This window comes from Bactrocera oleae, chromosome 3 (assembly GCF_042242935.1).
Source record: "Bactrocera oleae isolate idBacOlea1 chromosome 3, idBacOlea1, whole genome shotgun sequence".
NCBI classification, from domain to species: domain Eukaryota; kingdom Metazoa; phylum Arthropoda; class Insecta; order Diptera; family Tephritidae; genus Bactrocera; species Bactrocera oleae.
This window is the reverse complement of record NC_091537.1, coordinates 9,976,046-10,000,000: the sequence shown is the minus strand read 5'-3', so window position 1 is coordinate 10,000,000 and position 23,955 is coordinate 9,976,046. Positions and strand designations below refer to the sequence as shown.

The 23,955-nt window shown below is 36.0% G+C and overlaps 1 protein-coding gene across 1 annotated transcript in view; it reads right to left on the bottom strand.

Moving 5' to 3' along the window:
* Positions 1-356: 356 nt before the first annotated feature.
* Positions 357-23,955, bottom strand: part of fipi (factor of interpulse interval) — a 228,000-nt gene continuing 204,401 nt past the window's right edge. Inside the window, exons 2-7 of the mRNA XM_070107423.1 lie at positions 11,157-11,351; positions 10,697-10,807; positions 10,354-10,491; positions 8,514-8,672; positions 2,250-2,768; positions 357-1,435 (exon numbers count right to left, since the gene is read on the bottom strand). Coding sequence (XP_069963524.1) covers positions 1,155-1,435; positions 2,250-2,768; positions 8,514-8,672; positions 10,354-10,491; positions 10,697-10,807; positions 11,157-11,351 — 1,403 coding nt within the window. The 3' untranslated portion in view covers positions 357-1,154. The remainder of the gene's footprint in view (positions 1,436-2,249; positions 2,769-8,513; positions 8,673-10,353; positions 10,492-10,696; positions 10,808-11,156; positions 11,352-23,955) is intronic.

Below are 23,955 nucleotides of genomic sequence, written 5' to 3'. Positions count from 1 at the left end.
GAAAGGCACATATACATATATTAAGAGCGTTCCAAACACACTTCATTAAAAAACATTTTTATATTCAAATTGAAACCCAATTCTACAATGAAACTTTTTTTTTTTGTTTTAGTAAAGAACTATGCTAAATTTATAATGGACATGATTAAATGAAGTGGCATTATTATGTATAAAACTTATATTTACGCTTGATTTAAACCCTTTTGGGATGATAAAAAGCTTAAAATTATCAAAATTAAAAGAAAAATCACTGATTTTAACAAAAAATTGCAGATATGGTGTTAAAAGATAAAAATGTAAAAAAAAAGTTGTAATAATTTTATATGAAAATAAATTGTATATAAAGCTTCTTAAATAAGCTCACAGACATGATTCGAGCTTGTTAATGATATGTAAAAAGAATACTGAAATGTAAAATTAAAGAATATAAAAAATTGCAATATTTTTACAAAAATAAAACGAAATTATCTAAAAGTAAACAAAAAAAAAATTTTTTTTCAAAGGAATTTTGCAAACAAAAGAGATACTTGTGAGTACGGAACTGAGTGAGATTTGCGATGGACTATTGTCGTTATGAAAAACGCATATATAAGTAATTATAATTATAGGTATAACGAATGTAAAGCATTAACGTATACATAAAATACTGGCTTGCTTATATGAGTATATATTATTATAGTTATATTATAAATATAAAATTCTGGCAACGATTTTTTTTTTAAGCCGATTAACACCTAAGCGCAGAGTTCAAAAATTTCGCCATGTATTATGTATTATTTTTATGCTATGCAAATGGAATATTTATGTAAATATACATGTTACTAAGTTTTTATCGTAAGCATTAAAATTTGTTTATGTAAACATCAGCGTATATATATATTTTTTTTTATTAATTTATTTAATTAAAAGACTTCCGTTTTGTATATTTCCATTATTTGGTGTGTGTGTTTCAACTAAGTAAAATATAAATAATCTTCGTAGCCTTTAACTCTTAATTCTAAGCAAACATTTTACACATAATAACTATTGTCATGTGTATATATAACTTGAAACCCATACCCATACTTTCTTTGCGCGCTTTCACCGAATAGAAAGCTGCTGCTGCTGCTGGCGTATTTACTCACTGCTCTATTATTTATTGCGCCACATTTGCTTCACCAACGCACACCGACAGCGCGACGCAACTTCGTTATACTGCTTACAGGTTGAAAGCCGAAAGACAATTCCTTGCACAACAACAACGCCACCAGTGATATACACAGCAGCTGTGTGGCATTCAAGTGTTCGAGATGCGTTGACGAGGATTTCGGCTCATTGGAGAGTGTATGGAATTTCTCGACTTTCGTATAATCGCTGAGACCGGCCAAGTTTTTGGTGGCGGCACGCATCAAATAGGTAGTATTGGCTTCTAGATTGTTGATGAGAAAAGTTGCGCCTGTATTTGGGAGGGAAAAAAATGCAAAGCAGAGTTGATTTACTAAGTTACTGGGTGGAAGGTAATTTATTAGTGTCGGTCATCATATGGAACGCACAGCAACAGGCTTCGTTATGTGGAAGGCGAATTCATAAAAGCTGACAATAGCACAAGATATGTGTAACTAACAATTCATACGAGCAAATTATAGTAAGATTTGGTTTGCTGTTGCTACCATATATCAGTCAGCTTTATCGCTGCTTTAACTCTATTTGTGAGTCCAACTATTTATCTATATCCTATATTTCTATCAACTCTACATATATCTATCTTTATTTGTAGTTGTAGCGCTATCACTGTTTCCATATCCCTCTCTAACATACCTACCTCTATCATTATGACTATATATCTCTATCTTTGTCTCCAGCTCTATCTCTATCAACTATATATCTATCTGTATTGTTATCTTTAGCTTTAACTATAACTTTATCTCCAACACTATCTCCATCTCTGTCGCTACCATGCTTGCCGCTATCTTCATTACTACTTGTATATTTGTTTTTGGTTTCAATCTCTAGAAACTATATACAAATATATACATACATACATATGTTTATCTACAACTCTTTTGTTATCAATATTTTTCACTTTCTTCATTTTTATTTTTATCTTTTCTAAATCTAAAATTTTCATTCGATATCAAGCTTTTCAGGGCCTCTGGCACTTATTCAGCGTAAGAGAATGTTAGCTGAAAAAGCACCGTGTTCCAAACGCCAGTACAGTCGATCAAGAAATTGGATTTTAGTCATTCACCCCCCTTTTATATAGTATTTACCATCTTCGAACGGGAAGTCCCGGCGTTTACCATTCGTCCATTTGCCACCATCCGACTTGAATTCATACTCCGTCATATATTCAATACGAAAACCGTTCACCTCCATCAATTGTTCCGTTTTTGACGGAGCAGTACGCGCCGGCGACACACGCACCGAACCAACATCCACATCGAATGTGTTCGAATTGAAGCCACGCAACTGGAGTACGCTGGGTGGTGGTGGCTTGACGCCTCTCTTCAGTACGGTGTTGCGTTCAATGGCGCCTAACTGATTTTCGGCCAGGCAGCGGTACGTGTCGAATACGTCATCGTTGCGCGCATAAATCGTCAGCGTGGATGCATAAAAATCCTTCTCGATGGCGTGGTGTTTGTCGTTATGCAAACGTTTCTTGCTGCCATTCTTGTACCAGGTGAAATTGGCTGGCGGCTCAGCGATTGCCTCGCACGCTATAGTCACACTTCCGTTCGGGTAAACATACTGCACCGGTATGTGTTGGCTGTATCGCCAGATTGGTTTATCTGCAAGGAATCACAAAAAAGAATTGTATGCCGAGCATTGTGCATATTTGTGAATGGTGTGTGTATGTGTGTCTAGCCTTGATTGCCGATTGTTGGTGGCTGATGAAATTTTGATAGCACGGAAATGCAAATGGAAATTGATGTCTGTCGTCGGCATGTTGCAAGGTGCGATGTGGTATTTGTATGCGTGAGATTGCAGCCGGTTGCAAGTGAGTTAGTGGCACTGCTTGCTAAGCCGGAGGCTACCAAATAACAGTTAGCTTTTACCGCGTACAATAGAATTGCTGCGTTAGCTCATAAGCAATTTCAGTATAAAAAGGCGCCCGGTTTTAGTGGAAAATTGCTATTGTCTGTCAAAAATCATAAAGCAATTGGAGTTTCCATTTTCTTGAACTATGCAGTAGTACCTAAAATTTAGATTTTTTGAAGAAACTTGCATGCAGATAAGACTGAGTATATGAGAGCAATCAAATGTGCGTCATGTCTTATATCGATTCTACGTCCAAACTTTCAAATCGGACCTCTACTGTCAACAATGGGCTCGTCTAAGGAAGCAATCGCCCAGATGTGGCCAGTTGCGCTCAATAAGAGAGCAGTTGTGTTTCAATAGGACTACGTTAGGTCTCACGCATCGATTGTGACTCGTCAGAAGCTCCGCAACGAGGTGAATCAATCTCATAGTTCAGACCTGACACTAAGTTGTTAATACCTCTTTCTGTCTATGAAGCAAGATTTTTCTGGTGTAAAAGTCGCCTCGTAAAAATAGGGACGCCGGCTTTCTATGAAAGCGACATTATAACATAACCCTCAATTTATTGCATAAATAATGGATTTCTTTTTACTAGACGATCATAATTTCGACCCTTACCGCCAACTAAAGCAATCTTGCTCCAAAACGCCTTAATTTACACATTTGAACTGCTACGAGTTTGGATAAAATTTATATAAAGTTATTAGCTAGCAGATAATTTTTCCATGCACACCACACAAACGAGTAAACTCACGATTGTTGAACGAATATGTGTATGAGTATACTCGTACCAAGTTCCTACCACCTGAAGTAATCAAAAAATCATTTGTGCGTGAAATTGAAAATCGAAAAGTTCGTCGTTCAAAATAAGTGCAACGACCAACGAGAGCGAGGTGGCCACAAAGAAGCTGATGAGAGGAAAAAAAAAAAAATTTGTGTTGTACAGTGTATGTGCTTCGAATTCTATAAACACTCCTTCAACATCAATTAAACTTCAAAATTTCCGATACACAATTTTCAGATAGTGTGTGAAAATATAATAAGAAAACAACAACAGTGTTACGAACTCAGTCAAAATTGGCTTGCAGCAAAATCTAAAAGTAATTTAATGGACTACATACACTTTCCGAATATCGAATGAGAAAATAAATAAGAATATTTATTCAACAATGCACAATGAATGCACAGGAAATAGCTCGCCTGAAGTACCAATAAACCGGGAGTACTCAGTTGTGCATTATATGTATGGATTGTTTGACGTCAAAGCCAAGCTAAATGCGTAGGAAATCTCCGAGCGCTCGCACCCAACTAAATGTACCCTGTAGGGAAATTTTGGATTGCTGCGGCAATACTTCTCAATGAAATCGATCGTAGGTTTTTGGTGTTTAATTTAATTAATTCGTGCGGTTTTCTAAGAGAGGGCTCTTTTTTAATTTGGCTAATTTTATTAATTGAATAAACGCGTGGAAAACGCTGAGTAAAAGAGTATTGAAGTACTTTTCTCATATCTCTAATCATATTAGCTCTCTTCAATACGCTAAACCATCGAGGTTGTCGAATCGAACAACAACTGGCATAAATTACATTGACTGGTATAATAATAGAGAGAGCGAAAATAATAAGCAGGTTTTACGCATTAATTAAACATGCTATCCTTAGCTTGTGTATGGATACAACTGAAGAACTTTTTTGTTGCCTTCATACGTAAATTTCTTTTACAAAAGCGTAGATCTCAAACTTAACGAGCAGCAAAGTGGCGATCCAAGGCAGCTAGCATATGAAATAAAATAAAGTAGTAACAGATAGGGAAATATCGATAATTTTCCAGCTCCGACTTCTTCATGCAGACGGTGGATATTCAAAAGACTGCAGCTTCATAATAGATGAGGTGGAGATCGAGTCTCGGCTATTTCCGAAGAATGAATTCTTTAACTGTTCATACCAGTTCGAAACTATTGAAAAATACACCGAACCAGCTTGAAGCTCGTATAATTTCCGCCTAGGATATCATGACATGCAACAGCTTATATAATTTCTATCTTTAATATAATACCTACACACCATACTACATACATATGTAAATATGCAAGAATATATTTAATTTATATTCAAATGAGTTTAAGGCTGTGGAACTGAAGCAGAAACTCTTAATAATAGACCAGCTGTAATACGGTAACTCTATAGTGTTGTGTAACGTCCATAAAAGTGTTGCTTTGTTTTATTTTTGTGAATTTCGCCTTCGAATGCAGCACCTGATATTAGCCGGTACGCTTTTAACAGTAAATTCTAATAACAGTATATGACTTTTCGATAAACAATTGGATATTTTCAACTCTGTTTTCGGTCGACTAAATCGAAATACAAAGCAACAAATTGTATTCTACCGAGTACTATGAGCAGAATAGAATTACCTGGTTGCGTTGAAAGTTGCCAGCGTGGAAAATTAATCAAACAATATTGAACAATGACAAATAAAAGGTAAAATTTCCATGGAAATTTGAATTTTCGGCAGAACAAGAGTGTTGTTTTAATTAAAGATGCTGTAGTCAGTTTATGGAAAACAGTTAAAGCATGGACTTATTATTTGACGAAATATTTGAAAAGTTGTGTCTTCGTTAGTACGATGAGATGTCATCAAATTAGAAAATATGGAAAATTAATACTAGACACTCATTGTAAATATTTATGATTAAAACTTTATTTTGTAATTACAAAATCTGTTTTCCCATCACTACTATTTCTAAAATTAACCAATGTCTACAGTGCTGTACTTAGAAAAAATTCGTTAAACAAATGCGAGTGCGGTCTGATATGTACTTGCCTTATAACCTCGTTGATGTTACTTGCAAAATCAGTACAAGAGTGGAGGTGTATTCGCGGATTTTAGAAAAATACGAAAATCGCAATATCCTTCTCGAAAAGAAATCAAGAGTGTAAGAGAAAGAAGTTAGACACTGTGTTCAGTAACTTTTTTCGTTCGACGGCTGTCCAAAATTCGTTTAGGGAATTTCAAGGTGGTCCCATGTCGGGTTTTTTTGAGCCATGCCTAGCTAAATGCCGAGAAAACGGCTACCACGGAGGAGAATGCTTCAAAAGTGCATGACATTGTATTAACATAGCATAACCGATTCAAGAAGCGGGAGCTATCTGAGTCAGTAGGTAGCTCAAAAGTATACGCGGATCATATCTGAATGCAATATTGTACCTGAGAAATATGCCGCCGCCATAAGACCGCTTTAACGCAGTACTTGAAGCTGATAACTTGAGCTCCAAGTAAGTTTCGTTTCGCGGATCCACGGGTACACACTACAGACGAAGAAATTGTCGAAACAGGGGACTTCAGTTGACGAACCTGCTCGGAAAAAAAAACGAAGACTATATATCTTACTGATGCAAAGGTGAAGGCTATAGTTTTCTGTGACTAAATGGTGTAATCTACGTCAACCGGCTGTAGAAGAGCAAAACGTTTATATGACTCTACGATGTCGTATTTTTGGGTCGAATCGATACTGAAATACAAAACGGCGGTTCCATTTGAGGTAGAAAAAAGTGCAATTCCACAATGACATTAGTTCCCATCTACGCCGTCACTACGGTCAAATTAGACTACGTTATGCTTGCCCATACACCATGTTCTCCAGAATGGGTTCATTGCGACTTCTTGTTGTTACCAAACATGAAAAATTCACTGACCGGGTAGAAATTTGAATTGAATGATAGGAATATCGCTGCTTTCCCTCTTTGAGTTGAAATACCGCGCGGCCAAGTTCTTCAAGATAGAAGAAATATTTGGTTGGGTCTGAAGTTGAGATTTAGTCCTGTTCAGGTTACACCCTAAAAAATCTACATATGTACTTGAAGCCCCTAAATATCTTATGTGCATGAATAACACTTTATCGGTAGTTTGCTAGAATTCTGATTGAGCAAAAATACAAAATGATTTTTCCGATCAAAATCTAGCAATGCGTCTAACAACATTTTGGAGTAAACTTTCTCAAATAATGACACAATAAATAACATTGCATGTATTTTCTGAGCAAAGAATGATTTCTTTAGTGACCTATGCAGTTAGAAAATGGCATTTGTGAAATATTTACGAGATAATCACGTTTGGAGCATAAACACATTTCAGCCTAATCCCAAGCAATACACATTGCGATAAATCACCGCAGCTGTGAGCTACAAGAAACTGCAGAAAATTGCGGAAAAATGGTATTCGCCAACGGCAATAAAAATCGAATTCGAATTCGAAATCACTCAAGAAACACTAAAAGCTCATCAAAAGCAAACATTAAAATTAGTTCAGCGGTGGCGAAAGGTGGCACGCAAAGGCATAAAAATCTATTAAAACTGCGTTTTCGACGTTCATCACGTGACCGACCCCCGGTGGCCGCACGCAGGTGGGAGCAGGTTTACAAAATTGTAAAACGATGCACGAGCGAATGCAAGTGGTGCCTATGTATGTGTGTGTGTGTTGTTGTTTTTACGAAAGTGTCCAAGAAAATGCTATCATGTGGAAAAAACCCAAAGCCACAATCAATTGCAGGCGGCACGAGTGGCATTTTCTCAGCTCCATGCTTTCCACACAAAATCACCACTATGGGAGATGCAGCACATGTGTACATGCATATGTGTGTGGGTGTGTGTTTGTATGGCAAGTTTGTTTACGTGAGTCACGAAAACACAATCAAGAGACCTGAATGAATTGAAAGCCAGCGCCGTGTGCAAACATAGACAACAAAACAAACAAATAAAACGGTGGTTTGAGAAGGCAGAATTTGTGTCGGAATTCGGGCACTCGAAAAATAAGGGCGCACACGCTTATAATCACACACATACACATATGTGTGTATATGTATATATGACGAACAACACACCAAAGTGAATATTTGCGCAATAACAGCAACAAAAACAAAAACGCAATGCAATTTACAAAGTAATTTTTTTACCAGACAACTCGGAGATAATAAAGAATATGTCCACAAAAAACAAAAACAACAATAAAAAAAAAAACTACAACAAACAATTGCAATTCGCTACTTTTTCGGCCATTGCGCTTAGATATCAGCAAATGTTGACGGAAATAGTCTTCAAAAAACAACAACAAAAAATAGTATTCCGCGCGGAAATCATCGGAGATAGCAAAATGAACACACACCAACTACCCACTAACGACTGCCAACTGACAAATGCTTTAGAGCGAATATGAAAAGCAGAGGAAGCAGCTGACACACACACATACACAAATACGTAAACGCGTTGCGATCTGTGGGTTTAAATGAAAATTGCCACCACTACACGGCAAGCGTTGAGCGCTGGCAAAGGAAGTCAGCGCGGCTTATGGCATTTCCTATATATGTGTGTATATGTATGTACATATATGTATGTATGAGTATGCAGCTAGGTGTGTGCAACAATGTAGGTTAGTGTGGCTATTGCATATATTTGTATGTATGTATGTATGTGTATTTATAGGCAGTAAATATCCTACTCACGTTCGATTTTCATCAAAATGGTGCGCTCCTGCATGTCCGATGCGATTGTGTTCACTTGGTAGGCGCGGCACGTATACTCGCCAGTGTCGTTCTGCGTTACCTTGCGAACCTGTAATCCGTCAGCCAGTATTTGGAATTTCGTTGTGTTTCCCGTAAATGCTGTTAGAAGTAGATAGCAAGACGAATACAATACAATTTGTTATTGTTGTTAGATTGTTTTGTCAGAGTATATTTAGGACAAGTATTAGATGCTTTTTTTCTCACACATTCTATTATTATTAGATTTGCCATTGCAATCGAAGAAAAGTGCATTGAAAAAATTATAATTTTTCTTTTTGTGGATAACAAGTTGGAGAACTTAAGTTGCCACCTTTTTAAGCATTGATTAAAATATATAATCATATTTTTTTAAGTCCAAAATGTTTAATCAAATTTAAAATGTGCATATTTTTTCGATTGGTTTCAACATTTTATGTATTATACGAGGGTGGTGCACTCAGTATTTAGCCTCTAATGGAAAAGTGAAAATTTTGAAACAAGAAAAGACGTTAACTACGGTTGCACCAAGGCTGAAATACCCTTCACAGAAGATGTTCGTATGGTATAAAAAGGTATAAAAAAGACCTTTATCTAGATTTTGATCGATCAGTTTGTATTTCCGTTACATGCTATAGTGGTCCGATCTTGAAAAGATATTTGGATATTGTGGCTTTGCCGTAGACAAAAGTCTAAGGCGAATTCGGGGAAGATATTTTGTCAAATAAACAATTTTTTTATATAAAGACTTGATTTTGATCAGTCAGTTTGTATAGCAGCCCTATGCTATAGTGGTCCAATCTGAACAACCTGTTTGGAGATTTTAGCATTGTTTAGGACAAAAAGTTATGTCAAATGTCATGAAGATATATTGTCAAATAAACAAGTTTTCTATATAAGGACTTGATGATTATCGGTTAGTTTATATGGCAGCTATATGCTAAAGCGGTCCGATCTAAACAAGATATTTAGTGATTGTAGCTTTGTCTTGAACAAAAATGTATGTAAGATATCCTGTCAAGTAAAAAAGTTTTTCATACATGAACTTGAGTTTAAACGAACAATTTCTTCGGAGATGGCACCATTGCTTTAAACAATAACCCATGCCAAATTTCGTAAAGATATCTCGTCAAATGAAAAAGTTTTTTTATACAAGAATTTAATTCTTATCGGTTAGTTTGTATGACAGCTATATGCTATAGTGGTTCAATATCGGCGGTTCCGACAAATAAGTAGCTTCTTGGGGAGAAGAGAACGTGTGCAAAATTTCAGATGGATATCTCAAAATCTGTGGGGAAAAAATCTATACACTTCGCCACACTGATCACTTATATAGGGTCTCCGACGTTTTCTTCTGGGTGCAGGATATAATTATGGAATTATTAAAATGTATGCATGTCTCTGGCTCGAATTTCTGATGGGCAATAAATAGATCGGCAGTCGAACTCCCCGGAGGCATGAGCTTTCTAAATAAATCCTTATAAAAAGCATTATAATGGAGTCAAGTCACAACAAAAGTGCGCTCCAATAAAGCTAAGGCCAACAAAAATTCCTTACATGTAGTAGAATGCAGGCTGAACTTAGCTGGTTTGAAAAAAAAATATCGACATAAGTCCTTGGAGAAACTTTTCTCAACACGTACTGCCTTATAATTAAATGAATTCTCATCTAATCAGAAGAAAATTTTTCCTGCAATGCACGTCTGCAATAATAAAATGGCTACTTACATACATACAGTCCTTCGTAAATATGTACATAAGTATATATATATATATGGTACAGTTAAATGAGTAATTGAGCTTACATTCAACAATAATTGGCTGTCCGTTGTAATACCAAGTGACATTTGGTTGCGGTTCGCCCTTCACCTCGCAACGTATGAACGCATCCTTGCCCTCCTTCACCGTGAGAATGGTGAAATTCTCGGTGAAAGCGATTTTTTCTGCAACAACAAATAAAGACAAAAGAAAGTTGTGTAAAGAAAGCTTTAGCACGTAAGCTACAAGACAATGACGACTTTAATGAGCCGCCTCATCAGACGACTTTTCCGCTTTAGAGGCAAGAATTGTTGCACAAAAGGTATTTTCTCTGCACATGCGTCTCACCTGCGGCGTCTATGTGGTCTGACACTCGGCGGCGCTACTTACGATAGACAATGAGCTCAAAAGATTTTTCCGCTCTATCACCGTTGGCATCTTCGCAGCGCCACTTGCCCTTGTCGCCGAGCGAAATGTGTGTGAAAACAATTGTCAGTTGATCTGTGGTGTACGGCGACAAAGGTTTGAAAAGATGAGCCGGCAGCGTCAGTGTAAGTCCAAGGCGGCGCATAAGAGTCCGTTAGTCAGTTGTTGTAGAGTGTGTGCGTATATAGCCAGAGTCGTTTCAGTTGGAACACGAAGCCATGAAAAAAAGGAAAATTAGCAATGATTTGTGTTAACAACGTAGTTTAATAAGCACTCAAATACAACTACAACAAACACACGAACGCATTTACTAGACCTAACCGCCTTTGTGTGTGGGCTCGTAAAGCATAGCGGCACAGACAGTGGTATGCGCTCGGCATGCATGTTGGAAGCCGTTAATTTTACACTAACTCCTCGCACTTACCTGGCGCACTCTGCTCGATGTGTATGCGTCCTTTGTGTTCCTTAATTATTTCGCCTTTCGGCGAGCGCCACACCAGCTGCGACTCCGTAGTTGAGCTGCGGCATTGCACCAACAGCGAATCGTTGGTATAACGCACCAGCGAGCGATCGGAGGGACTAAGCGTAAGCATATCATGGCGACTGCCCAGCACGGTAGCTATAAAGATAGAGAGAGGGTGGTCAGAGAAAGTAAGAAGAAGGTAGGTTGTGTGTATTAGTAAATTAGTAAATGCAATTCAGTTCGATTTATTATAGTTGGCTGTGGAGAGGTGAAAATTTATGGCGCCTTCCGTAATTACAACAAAAACCTTTGCTTTCGCACGCTATAAATTTATGCAAGCTTGAAGATAAGTAAAATTAAGTAAGCTTGAAGCATAGTTGTTCTTGTTAGAGATAATTGTAGTAAGTACTTGAAAGTCAAAGCTTTAGCATTTACTGTCCTAACATAAGGTTCATATCGTTGAACATATTTCAAAATGTTTGGTGAAATAAATTGCGTCTTCGGGAACAGAAAAATTATGAGCAACCAGAAAGTAACATTTTGGGCCAAGGTTTGTCCAAACTCATCACTGGTATCTATTTTTCTTCAAACAAAACGAAAAAGACCATAAAAAACAATATCGATAGATGTTTAATCATTACCCTGTATAACAGTCCCATGGGAATTTTTTCGAGAGATGGTGCAGAAAAAAATTTCAAAGTTAGGTTACCTAAATCGAAATTTTGCGCTCGAATTTCGAAGTTGAACTTATATAAAAAATTAAAATAATCTACGTTTTGCCCTTATTTCAGTGGTGTATAGCATTTCTCAGTCAAACTTATATATATGACAGATGCCACCAGTTTTAAAGTCGAGCCATTATTTCTAAATTTTTTTTTTTTTCGAATAACCGACTTTTGAGTTTTGATGAATCTCAATCTCTCGAAAAAATTTGCTTTGTGCTAATACCTAGAAAAAAAGCGATTTTGCTGTTTCGTGTTATAAATGCCCAGAAATACGTCGAAAAGTCTCATCAACTACTGGTTTCAACTAGACGGCAAGTTACACCGAGAAAACACTGTACAGATTCTAAAACATACCAATCTTTAAAAGATGACACACGCAGTTCAATGTCATGGTACTGCGTTATGTCGAAATAATACCCAGGTTGACGAGAAGTGAATCAGAAGACTTTTTACTTATGAAACTATCAAGATATGAAATATTTTGACGTGAAATTTTAGTTTGCAGCTTCACAGACGATATACGGTATTTTGCTATGGTGGCCAATAATGAAAAAAAGCGTTAAGGCGTATGGAAGCATGTAAAGAGCAGCTAATATACTTGTATGCATCATTAGAGCTCTTAGAACAGTGCTAAGTCAGACACTATTGTACATTTGCTCTGTAAGCAACTGGCAGCGAAATCAGCTCTTTGACTGAGGGAATCCTCCCAATTAGTCGTCTGTAATAAGGAACATTCTAAGATACTTAGAAAATCCCGTTTCTACCCGATAACACGGGTTTTCGAAATCTTATAGAATTAAACTTAAATTCGGTCTTCAATATAGCCTTCCCTTCCAAAGAAAAGTGGAATAGCGGTGAGTCGGAAAGGTACACAGGGATAAGTATCTATACGAATGGGTCTAAACTAGATAATCGAGTGGAAGGTGGTGTCTTTTCTGATCGACGACCAGAATACTGCAGTGTCTTCCAAGCGGAGATGACAGCAATTAAAGAAAGCTCTCATGTTCTGATAACGAGTGTGCTCACAACAAGAAATGTATTTATATATACAGATAGCCAAGCGGTCAAGCGGCTTTGAAATCACAAAAGTGTCTTAAGGTTTCATCAAAGATAGTGAAAAAATGTTTTGATCTCTTGGTAAGTCAGATTATCCTTTTTCACGATAAAATTGTAATGGATTCCAGGACATAGAGATATTCCTAGTAACTATGAAGCAGACGAACTAGCCAGAGCAAGCACCAGCCTTCAATTAGACCGCGAAAAAGAGGGCATTTATATGCCTTTGGCTACTTGTAGATATTTAATCGCGAAACATATTACAGATATAGCTGAGTCTCTGCAGAGCCAATCCCTCACTTGCTCAACAAGCGCAAGCAAATGTGGCATGACTGGAATATGAGCCACACGTGGCGACTATTAAAATACAACAGGAATGAGATAGGAATTATAGTAGGAGTGCTAACAGCTCACTGACTAATTGGCGGACATGCCAGTAGACTGGAAATAAGATACAACTATTGTAGAAGCTGTCAAGAGGTAGAAGAAGAAGAAACCATATTGAACCTTATATGCGAATGCAAGATTTTGTATAGGAAAAGCAACGCAACTATCGTCGAGGGTTTCTTGGCGCTGTCTCGGAGGTTGCACAAATAAAACAATTTTTGTAGTGATAGACTTCATCAAAAGCACGGGGTGATTCAGAGAGTACATAATTGAGTGAAAGGATTTAAGTCCCACAATGGTCTCCTAAAGGCCTAGATGCGTTGTCAGACATTTACTCTAGCTACCTTACTTCACAGTAAAATAACCTATGAAGCTACATACTGTTTTCTTATTATAGCTGCCCCATTTTTTTATCAATTTATTGCTTATATAATATTTTCGTTGAAAAATTTATTTCTTTTTTACAAGTACAACATTTTGCGAAAAAGTTATGTAAAGCTAAAAACTTTATAGTAGCAAGTTCTATGCATAAAAAGATACTATTTTTTTATTTTGTTTGAGATGACACGAATTTCTAAGATTACCATCGCCCATAGAGGCCCTGCTGAAAGAGCAATGAGGAGTGACCGCCTTTCGGTCTCAGTTTGTCAACACATATTTTCTTTTACCCTAAAATACATGTTTGATAAAGACTGAAAGAGTAAAATTCGATTGTTTTTTCTTTATACACAGAATAAATTGTAAAATGTAGGCCTTACTAAAAAGCTGTGCTGGCCTAGCCCTCAAGCGATACTAAAAATACTCGTACTTATAGCCGAGCAGGTTTAAATGCTAAAAATTAAATGTTTCTAGCAGTGGCGCATAAAATATCCACATTTTAGTGCTACACCGACAGCTGCCTTTCTTCACACACAAAAATAAAAAGAAGATAATTTGAAAATAAACACTCGCCATTTGTGCATGTCTTTGCTATGGTTAGCTGGCAAATGAATATATTCATGTGCATATACAATAATTTCCTTTTTCATGTGGATATAGGTTACTATAACTGTTTGATGTTGTTGTTGATGTTGCTGTTGCTGTTGCTGTTTGTTGTGTTGGAAAATATGCTTTCTACATTACGGATTCATTTCACTACTTTCTAGTTAACTTAAAGCAATTTGGCGCAAATATGTAATATACGAAATTGCACTTAAGCGCACACCCACCGCCGCACACACACAAACACATACGCTGACGTGAGCGTGTGATTTCACTCATACCATTACGTAGGAGCGCATAAGCGAAGAAGAAAACAACTGTGACATGTTATGGAGTAAAAATTTGCAGAAAATCTGAAATTTGAATTTCCACTTTGCATGCAATGTTGCACGAACAAAACTGCCGCCAGCTTGCTGCTTGCTTGAACGTCTCCAACTGTGATTGTACACACGCACATACACACACACATATACATACGTAGATTCGTATACAAATATTAATGCTCATAAGCTCATGTGCAATTGCTATATATTTTTTAGGTTAGGTTTGCTGTTGCTAGCTTGCTTTGGTAGTTATTTTGTGGCATGCAACATGTCATTCGTATTGTGGCAAGCGGGCTAAGTTCGGCTTAGTATAAGTTGCATAAGCAGTTTACTTGTGCATTTTTGCTGTAGAAAATCTGTTAAGACTCCTTCTTTTCGTAGTTGCTGTTATTGTTATTGTTTTGTTTAAATAAAATTGTTTGCAGATGAGTGCATTATTGGCAGCTGTTTTCAGGCACTTTATGTGGCAGTAGATTTATTTCTTTTCATTTTTTTTTTTCATTTTTCTTTTCCGTAAATCCAGCATTTGACATGTGCGCTAAAAAGTGCATATCAACTTGAGTTGAACTGTTAAATTTTGTCATTTTCATAAGCGCTTTAAATAATTTTTGTGTCGATAGTGAGTAGCGAGTGCAGCGACCTCCCACTCTTATCACAAATAAATTTTTATTACTTATTCAGTTCGATAGCCACAATTTTCCTTACTCAGCGAGTATCGAACGTTCTTAAACTATTTTACAAGTCACTGATTTCTCTTTAGAACAACCTAAAAGCTGCCACATCTAATGTTTTCATCCAAAACACAACTATACAAGTATATCTTCGTTGAATCACTTCATTTCGATTTCTCTTTTTTGTAAGACAATTCTTGATATGTAAAAACTTCACTTCGGTCACTATTTGTTTCATGCGACAAATATATCTAGCTCTATCTTTGTCTAGCTTTAATAACCTCATGGAATTTCCTCAAATATCCGCGATAGCAACTTGAGCGACAATAATATTTTTAATCCTAATCAAACTTTTTTGCTCGTTATATTATATTACGATGGAAAAAAGCAGTTGAAAGTGTTACTCGTTAAAAAGGTATATTTTATAAGATTACGTTGATATATTGCATTAACAAGATTTTTAACTCATGAAAAATAACTATATTTCAGTAAAAAACTTTTCTTTCTGCTTAGCCTCATTGCTCTGCCAATTTGTGCTAGACAAACTTTTGCAAAGAAGCATCTGAGCATACGATTTTCCTGTTAATGCATGAAGGTATCCTTCAAGCATGCATGGCTACATGTTTTTCTATGCTTGTATTTATTTGCCGTTATGACGGCTCCACTGCAAACATATTTATTCAGTACTAGATATTGCTTTTTCAAACTTTTTTCAGCACTTTATTGGACTAATATTAAAACTTGTTTGTTTTTACTTTTGAAATAAAGAGGAAATAAAAAGCGAGAAATATGCTTATTATACTCTTCTTATGTTTTATTATAATGATCTAGATTATAATGATCTTGATGCGATCACATTCAACCAGTTGATACGCATTTAAATGTAGTAGTTACTATATAACATAATAATTATAATTATGATATAATTTAGAGTGAAAATATCTCCAAAACAAGCACTCTTATGTTGCCAAGGAAATATTATATTATATAATCCCCAACTTGTGTTCTACTCCTAAGACCAAACGGCACGGCATCAACTATTATCAAAGCCGTATAATCCACTTTAAGTCGGAGCCAAAGTAAATACGCAGAGCTCAGCATGCTATCGTGTTCGATCGCAAATTGAAATAAGTACTCCACAACTTCTTTATCTCTCATACTTTAAGAGTTGATCTTCACTTCCTCGACGTTGCATATTATATGTTATAATGGGTATGTTGTTGACTCAGATTTATGATAGACAACAAGTAAACTTCATTTATTTACATAGCAACTTAGGGGTCCATGGCAAGATGCGCGTGGTTACGCAAACTCTCATGTTTTATTTACCGACTGCGGATATTTCGTCTTCTCCAGCCTCATTAGTTGTACCGTTGATCTAACTTTTTTCTATTGCAAATAAATTTTTGGCGGGTATATTTAAGTGAATGCCAACGAACTCAGTAATCTGCAATTTAAGTTGTCTTCGATTCACAAATTCTCTGCTCGTTAACCTTGCGCGCTGTTCTCTTGCCAAACAAAAAAAAATACATGTAACAGCAACAAAAAAGTTATTGAGTTGAATTCGTACAAGTACGAGTAAGCGGATACCTCATTAAAGTGGTATAACCGCTGTCTTCAATGCTACCAAGTTTTGATTTGCATATTTTAGGCCAGTTTTACCATTGTTAATAGCTCAAATGACAAATTATTACCAAAAATTAATATACAATAATTTTTTTTTTGGAAATTTAAGACTAATTAAATTATAATTGTTCATAAAAAAAAACATAAGGACTTACTAAAACATTTTTTGACACCAAAAGTAAAATTTTTTTTTTTAGGAAAGAGAGGACCGCAACACACATGCGCATGCGTCAGTAGACATGTTAGCGCAGGATTGCACCTCAAGTGATATTTGGTTGTTTGTACATCTAGTATAGTTTGTTCGATTCACTGCTCTCCAACGCCTGGACACAACTTTTGTGTTTTGAATAGCAAGGGTAGAGCTCAAAGACCTTGAATGCACTGATGAGTTCCTAACTCTTTTTAAATGGTGTACAGTTTGTGCTATAACTGTTGTTCTTGTTGTTGTTGTAGAGGCAGAATTCTGCCGAGTTGACAGTCCTTGGTCGGATAAAATCCGGGTCCGTTCCGGTTAGAAGAGTAGACCCGACTGTCGTGGGAATAGTACTACAACTGTTCTTTTAGATTGGCCGACAGCCATTTGAAGACTCTTACGTCATTTTCATTAAAAATACCATATTTGCTTATTAATGTTTGCTCAGCGACAGTAATTATCGAAATTGTACTACGTGGACTGGTAACTGAATATACGAGTTTGTAAATTGTTAAAAAAAACACATAAGGTGGATTTTTTAGGAAATTGTATGCATCTAAAAGAATTATAAACGGTTTAAAAGTTAGGGTATTCTTGCGATAACATTGATCTATAAGTATAACTATATTTCTTTTTGAACTACACCACACGTTTAAAATAAACACAATTGACCAAAAAAGTTAAAAACAGTACATTAGCCTTAAATCACGGCTTTGAAGTCAAAAAGTGAGCTTAATGAGAAGCCCCTAAAAATAAACCAAAGTCTGTTTCGCACCATCTGCTATGTCTCCATTGTCATATTCATACCTTAAACCAGCCAAATAATATCTTTCTAATATTTCCAGTCCTTCAAATACTTCGCGCACTTTTAAACCCTTATTCGCGCATTTGCAATCGAAATGTGGCAGATAAAATTTAAAAGCATTGCAGTTATCTAAATAGTACCGTTCGACGGTTGTCTTCATAATGCTGCCAACAAAATGCCTCTATGCGCTATTCAATAGAGCAAACGCAAATAAAAAAGATCAAAAAAAAACAACAACAAATACCAGAAAAAGCAACAAGAAAGCCAGAAAAAACAGCAAACAAAAATTTCTATAAAAATAGCAAGAATGAGTCAAATAATACTCGTACATCAACAACAATAAAACAAACAACGCACTGCATGCTATGAAAACAAGCAGTGGTGATGAAAGTGGTGAAGTCGGTTGATATCACAGAATATCGTGTACTAATGTCGAGCGTACAAGCCAACAACAAACCGCGCTTCCACACATTTCCGGTAACATGGCAATGCTTCCTGCTACATCCGCTAGTGTGCCGCCTCCACGCTATGCGCCAGTTGGTGTTATGCTATAACATTTTTGTTATTGCTGCTTTTTTTTTTAGTAGGCGCAATGTTGCAATATTTACCTGGGCAATAAAATTTTATGTAACAGCCATGACCGCAACATGTGCAGTTAATGACCGAAAAACAAAAACCGCAAAGCGGTGACGCGCAACGCAACAAATAGCCAACAAACAGACACACAAAAGCACAAGCGAACTGAGTTTGGTGCGGATAGCGTAGCGAATGGCAACTGTGACGATCGCAAGCATACAAACGCTTGCACTCACACATACACACACACACACAAACATAAGCGCAGTAGTGAATACATAAAAGCTCTCACAATATATGCACATTTATAAGTGCTCCACTTATATTGGAGAGCACTCACACATGTTCGCATATTTGTTTAACTCACTCGTTGTGGTGCTACAGTGCGTATACGTAACCATTATGTGGCCATGCCAAGCACATTGTGACCGCTATAAACGCTGTAATTTAACTGACTATGGCAAAAAATATACAAAAATAACAACAACAAAAAAAACAAAAACTAAAAAGTGCATAAAACCAATAGCGACAACAGCAACAACAAGAGCACTTCAGCATTGCTGAGTAACAAAAAAAAAAAGAATTTAAAGCGCGCTGTGTGTGCAAAGCACTGCTCCGTAAAGCCATAAATGTACGCGAATTTATATGCGCATTATTAAACGCACTGTCGGCCAACAACACCAAGTAAACGCTGCGTCAGGCGATGAACTGACCACTGTGTGCTTACAAGCAGCGCCGGCACTTCCGCATATGCCTATTAATACATATGTACATATGTACGCGCAAACATACATGCGGTGCTTAAACACAAACATACACAAGTACACGCTCATTTATAGCAAGTTTTTCAACACTTTCGCAAGCCTGGGAAAGCGTTTCGCGCGCTTTAAGGATTTTTTTTTTGTACTTTTCTTTACTCTTTGTATAATATGTGTATGGTGTGACGCCTTTGGTTTACTGCATATCACAACGGTAATTAATTGCATAAAACCGTGACATATTAATTATTAAGCTTTGACTTTGCCATACGCTTGATTTTTCTTTGCAGTTTTAATTAGTTTTAAGCGGCAAGTAAAAGATGAAGTAAATGTACGTGCATGAATGTGACATTAACGCGCTGGCAGAGCGGAAAATCGATATTTTTATATTCATTTGCACTGCAATATTTTTCAAGAAATAATATACAGTTAAACCTCATTTGTATTTAAGCAAGGAAAATAATTAACTTTGGTTGCAACGAAGCTACCAAACTCTTCACAAACAATGAAATTCCCATACAAGAACTTAATTCTGATGGTTCAGTTTGTATGATAGCTATAAGGTATAGTAATCCGATTTAAACAATTTATTCGAAAATTGTAGCGATTCCTTGGGATTTATTACACATAAAATTTTGTGAAGATATGTCGTTAAGTAAACAAGTTTGATAGTTCAGTTGTACGGCAGCTATATGCTATAAAAAACCGATCTAAAAAATTTCTTCAGATGTTATAGCTTCCCCTTCCATGCCAAACTTTGTAAATATACCTTTTCAAAAAAAAAAGCTCTCTTTACAAGAACTTGATTTTGATCGTTCAGTTTGTATGGCAGCTATATGTTATAGTAATCCGATATCTTTGGCTCCGACAAATCAGCAGCTTCGTGGAGAGAGGAGAACGTGTGCAAAATTTCAGAGCGATAACTCAAAATTTGAGGGACCAGTTTGCGTTTATTATGCGGCATCAACCCAGCTCGTCACACTGATCATTTATGTTAGTTATATATTTTATTGGGTCTCCAACGTTTCTTCGGAGTGCTACAAACTTCAGTGTATAAAAATGAACGCTTTAATGTTTTATGTTAATAACTTTTAATATAGCTTGACTGGGAAAAGCACAGTGGCATGCATAAGTATTGGTTTTTATATGTCAAACTGTGGAATTTAAGCCATTTCAATATTGAAAGCAGAACTCACTACAAAAATCGAAAAAAAGTATCCACAATTAGTGCATCTACGGAAATACATATTCTAACCAAATAAAATCTTTCTGTTGCTTTGCGCTGTTATTTTTACATGAAATATAATATTTAACATTTGTTTCAGTTAAATTTCGGTTATATTACCAAATTTATGTACGATAGATGACGTTACAATCGAAATAATTCTGAATGCCAATTTACAGATCGCTCACATATTTGGTAATTAGACAACATTTATTTATTATATGAGCATATGAAACACTGCGCGTTAGGTTTGTGTTATGTCAAGTTCAATGACACAATGTCATTACTACAATTGTATTATGATATTTTATGACAACAGATCTGACAAACTCAAGTTTGGTTGTATTAATTTGGTAGCCAATTGGGTTTCAAAAATATTGTTCTGACTACGACTGTCATTAAATTTGACGTAAAGGAAACGGGTCATAATTAAGGAACTGCAGCAATGAAAAATCATTTTTTATATTGAAATGTGGGCGCTTTGATATTAAAATATGTAATTACGAGTACTCTGCAATGACCTTTAATGTAAAGAAACCCTAACTACAACTGAAGAGATTTTTATATAACGGTATCAAAATAGTTAAAATTTTTACAGTAAAAGTGACAGTCGCAGTCTGCTGTTCAAACGAACTGACACCATTATACTTGGTAGTAATATTATATTAGAACAAGCTTGATAGAATGTTATTGGTATTGGATCGATGCTATTAACACATTTTACCTGTTTCGGAGATTTTATAATAAAACTTTAATTGAAACTATTTAGATTTCTTAGTTTCCATAATTTTTATTACTTGTTTTCACAAGATGTTTGCAAGGTAGCCAGGTGTAATATTTGTTCTTAATTACCAACCAATGCAATAAGAGTGCTTTCATAAACAAAAAGTAATGCATATGGTTTTCCTTGCGGGTATATTGTTTTAAGAATAAATATAAAGCTATTTACCTTCACAATCGTTGCATATGTAGTGGTGCAAATAAATGTTAATCGCTTCACTTTTAATTAAACGCAGTCAGTGGCAAAGTAAAAATATATTACATGAGATTATTACAAGTGGGATGACATGGGTAGCCAACAACAAAAACAATGACAGCATATATTTACGTCTTTTGAATAATTCATATAAAATTACATTTACTTTTATGCATAAGTTTCTGCAGAGCTAAATATGTGTGTTTGTGGAGGGGGGAAAGTGCGGCACAACAACAAGAAAGTAAAGTTGAAATAACATATGCTTGGTTAAAGAAACCAGTTGCTTCAAAATACTAGTAGAGTGAATCTAAGTACGCACCTATACGAAGGTGAGTGACTAAAGGCAGCAGAAAGTAGTTGTATCACACTCACAGTGGTGAGAAAAATTGAAACATAAAATAAATGGTATAAATTCTTTGCTATTAATTATAACTAAGTCCGAAGAAATGTAGAAAGATGGTGGAAATCCAGAAAGATGTTGTCAGACATGACAAGAACTGACAAAAAACAAAAACACCACGGTGTAATTATATCCAGTGCGTTAACCAATAATACATTTGTGTTGACCCACAATAATTATTGAGAGCTAAAGTAAGGGAATTCTCTATGTTATGGTCGTTAATAAACTTAGCTTAAATTGTTTAAAGCTGCGGAACACATGCTAAATCCCAAAGATAGGACCAGATCCTGCCAAATATGTTTTGATGCAATAGAAAAGAGAACTTTAGTCTACTCTTAAGAGAAAATGTCATCGAGCGTAGTAAACTAATGAATGTTCATACAAAAAAAAAAAAGACAAATAGTGGCTGAAAGAACCGAATGGTTAGATAATAGTGGATGTCATACAAGGACATTTCTTTACCAATACCATTAGTTTTAGTAAAAACTGTAAACGCTGCCAGCGTTTTATATAAATATGGTCTATATTAGCAAAGCTACAGCAATATGTTATTTTTTTATTTGTATGAAAAATCGTATTTGCCCAGTGCAACAAAGTAAAAAAACAGGTTGTGACTGCTAGCCCTAATGGGAGGGATATAGAACTTTTCTATATTTCTAAAATAGGGCGAGGGAATCAAAAAATTATCGAAGAACGATCAGGTAAAATTTAATGATAAATGTTCTTGTGCGGTAGCCTTTAGCGTTACAGCAGATGGATTACACTCTCTCAGATTAGTATGTAAAAATTATATTAACAAAAACAAGAAAAAACGTTTACATCGCTTGCAGCGAAGCTATAATACTCTTTACGCATAAAAAGGTAGAGAATGTGATTTTGAACGTTCAATTTGTATGACAGCTATATGCAATAGTGGTTCGATCGGAATATGGTTATTGAAAATTGTTTTGTTTTCTTGGAAAATCTAATCCATGCCTAATTTCGTGAAGATATCTCGTGAAATAAAAAAGTTTTCCATACAAGGTCAGAATCAAGTCATTTGTGTGTCAGCTATATGCTATAATGGTCCTATAAAGACGGTTCCGACAAATCAGCAGCTTCTAATGGAGAAAAAGACGTGTGTAAGACGTTTCAGATCGATATCTTAAAAACTAAGTGTTTTATAAATTCGCTTATATACAGACAGACGGCCATGGAATCAGCTCGTCACAGTTATAATTTATATACATATATTCTTTCTGGGTGTTACAAACTTCACGGCAAACATAACACACTCTGTTTAGCGTATAATAAAAATATATTGAGTTGGCTTTTCCCTACAGGGCACGTTTGCCTGCGCGGAATGTGTGTTAGTTTATAAATAAAGAAAGCAACAAAAAATACTAATTTCCATTTCACACTTTCCAAGGTGTTTTAATGATTTTAGTCATTTGTGGAATGCATAGCATACAATAACAGCGTTACGTATATATCTATTATATATACATGCATACAATAAAACTCACTTACGAGCATTGTAGAGCAGCGTGCCCGGCATAATACGATCATACATGAATTTGTAATTATGTTGACTAGGTTGTTAAAAACGTGACAGCAAACACAACAATGCAACAGACAGTGGCAGAGTGGCAGAGAGGTATAGCGACACGCAGTGCCATCTTGCAAAATTACAACAAAAACAAAAATAATAACAAGAAAATTGCGGTAAAAAGTGGCATTGACGGCAGCACAACGAACACAGCAGTTGTGTTCTTGTTGTTGTTATGCAGGCGGTAGGTGCAACTTTTAAAAGCCAGGTAGCAATATTTCAGTACATGCATATGTGTATGTGTGTGTGTGTGTGCTGTTGTTGCACATATTAAACAATATGGTATTTTGTATATAAAACAGATGTGTGTGTGCGCACAAAGTCATTCTTGCGCCAATATCCTTCCCGCTGTGCTGTCATGTACGACATATTTTTAGTGTCTAGGCAGCTCGCAGGTGGCATATCGGTGTGTGTGTGTGTGTGTGAGTGCATGTATATGTCTAGTTGAAGCAAATTGTTTATGCGGTTCG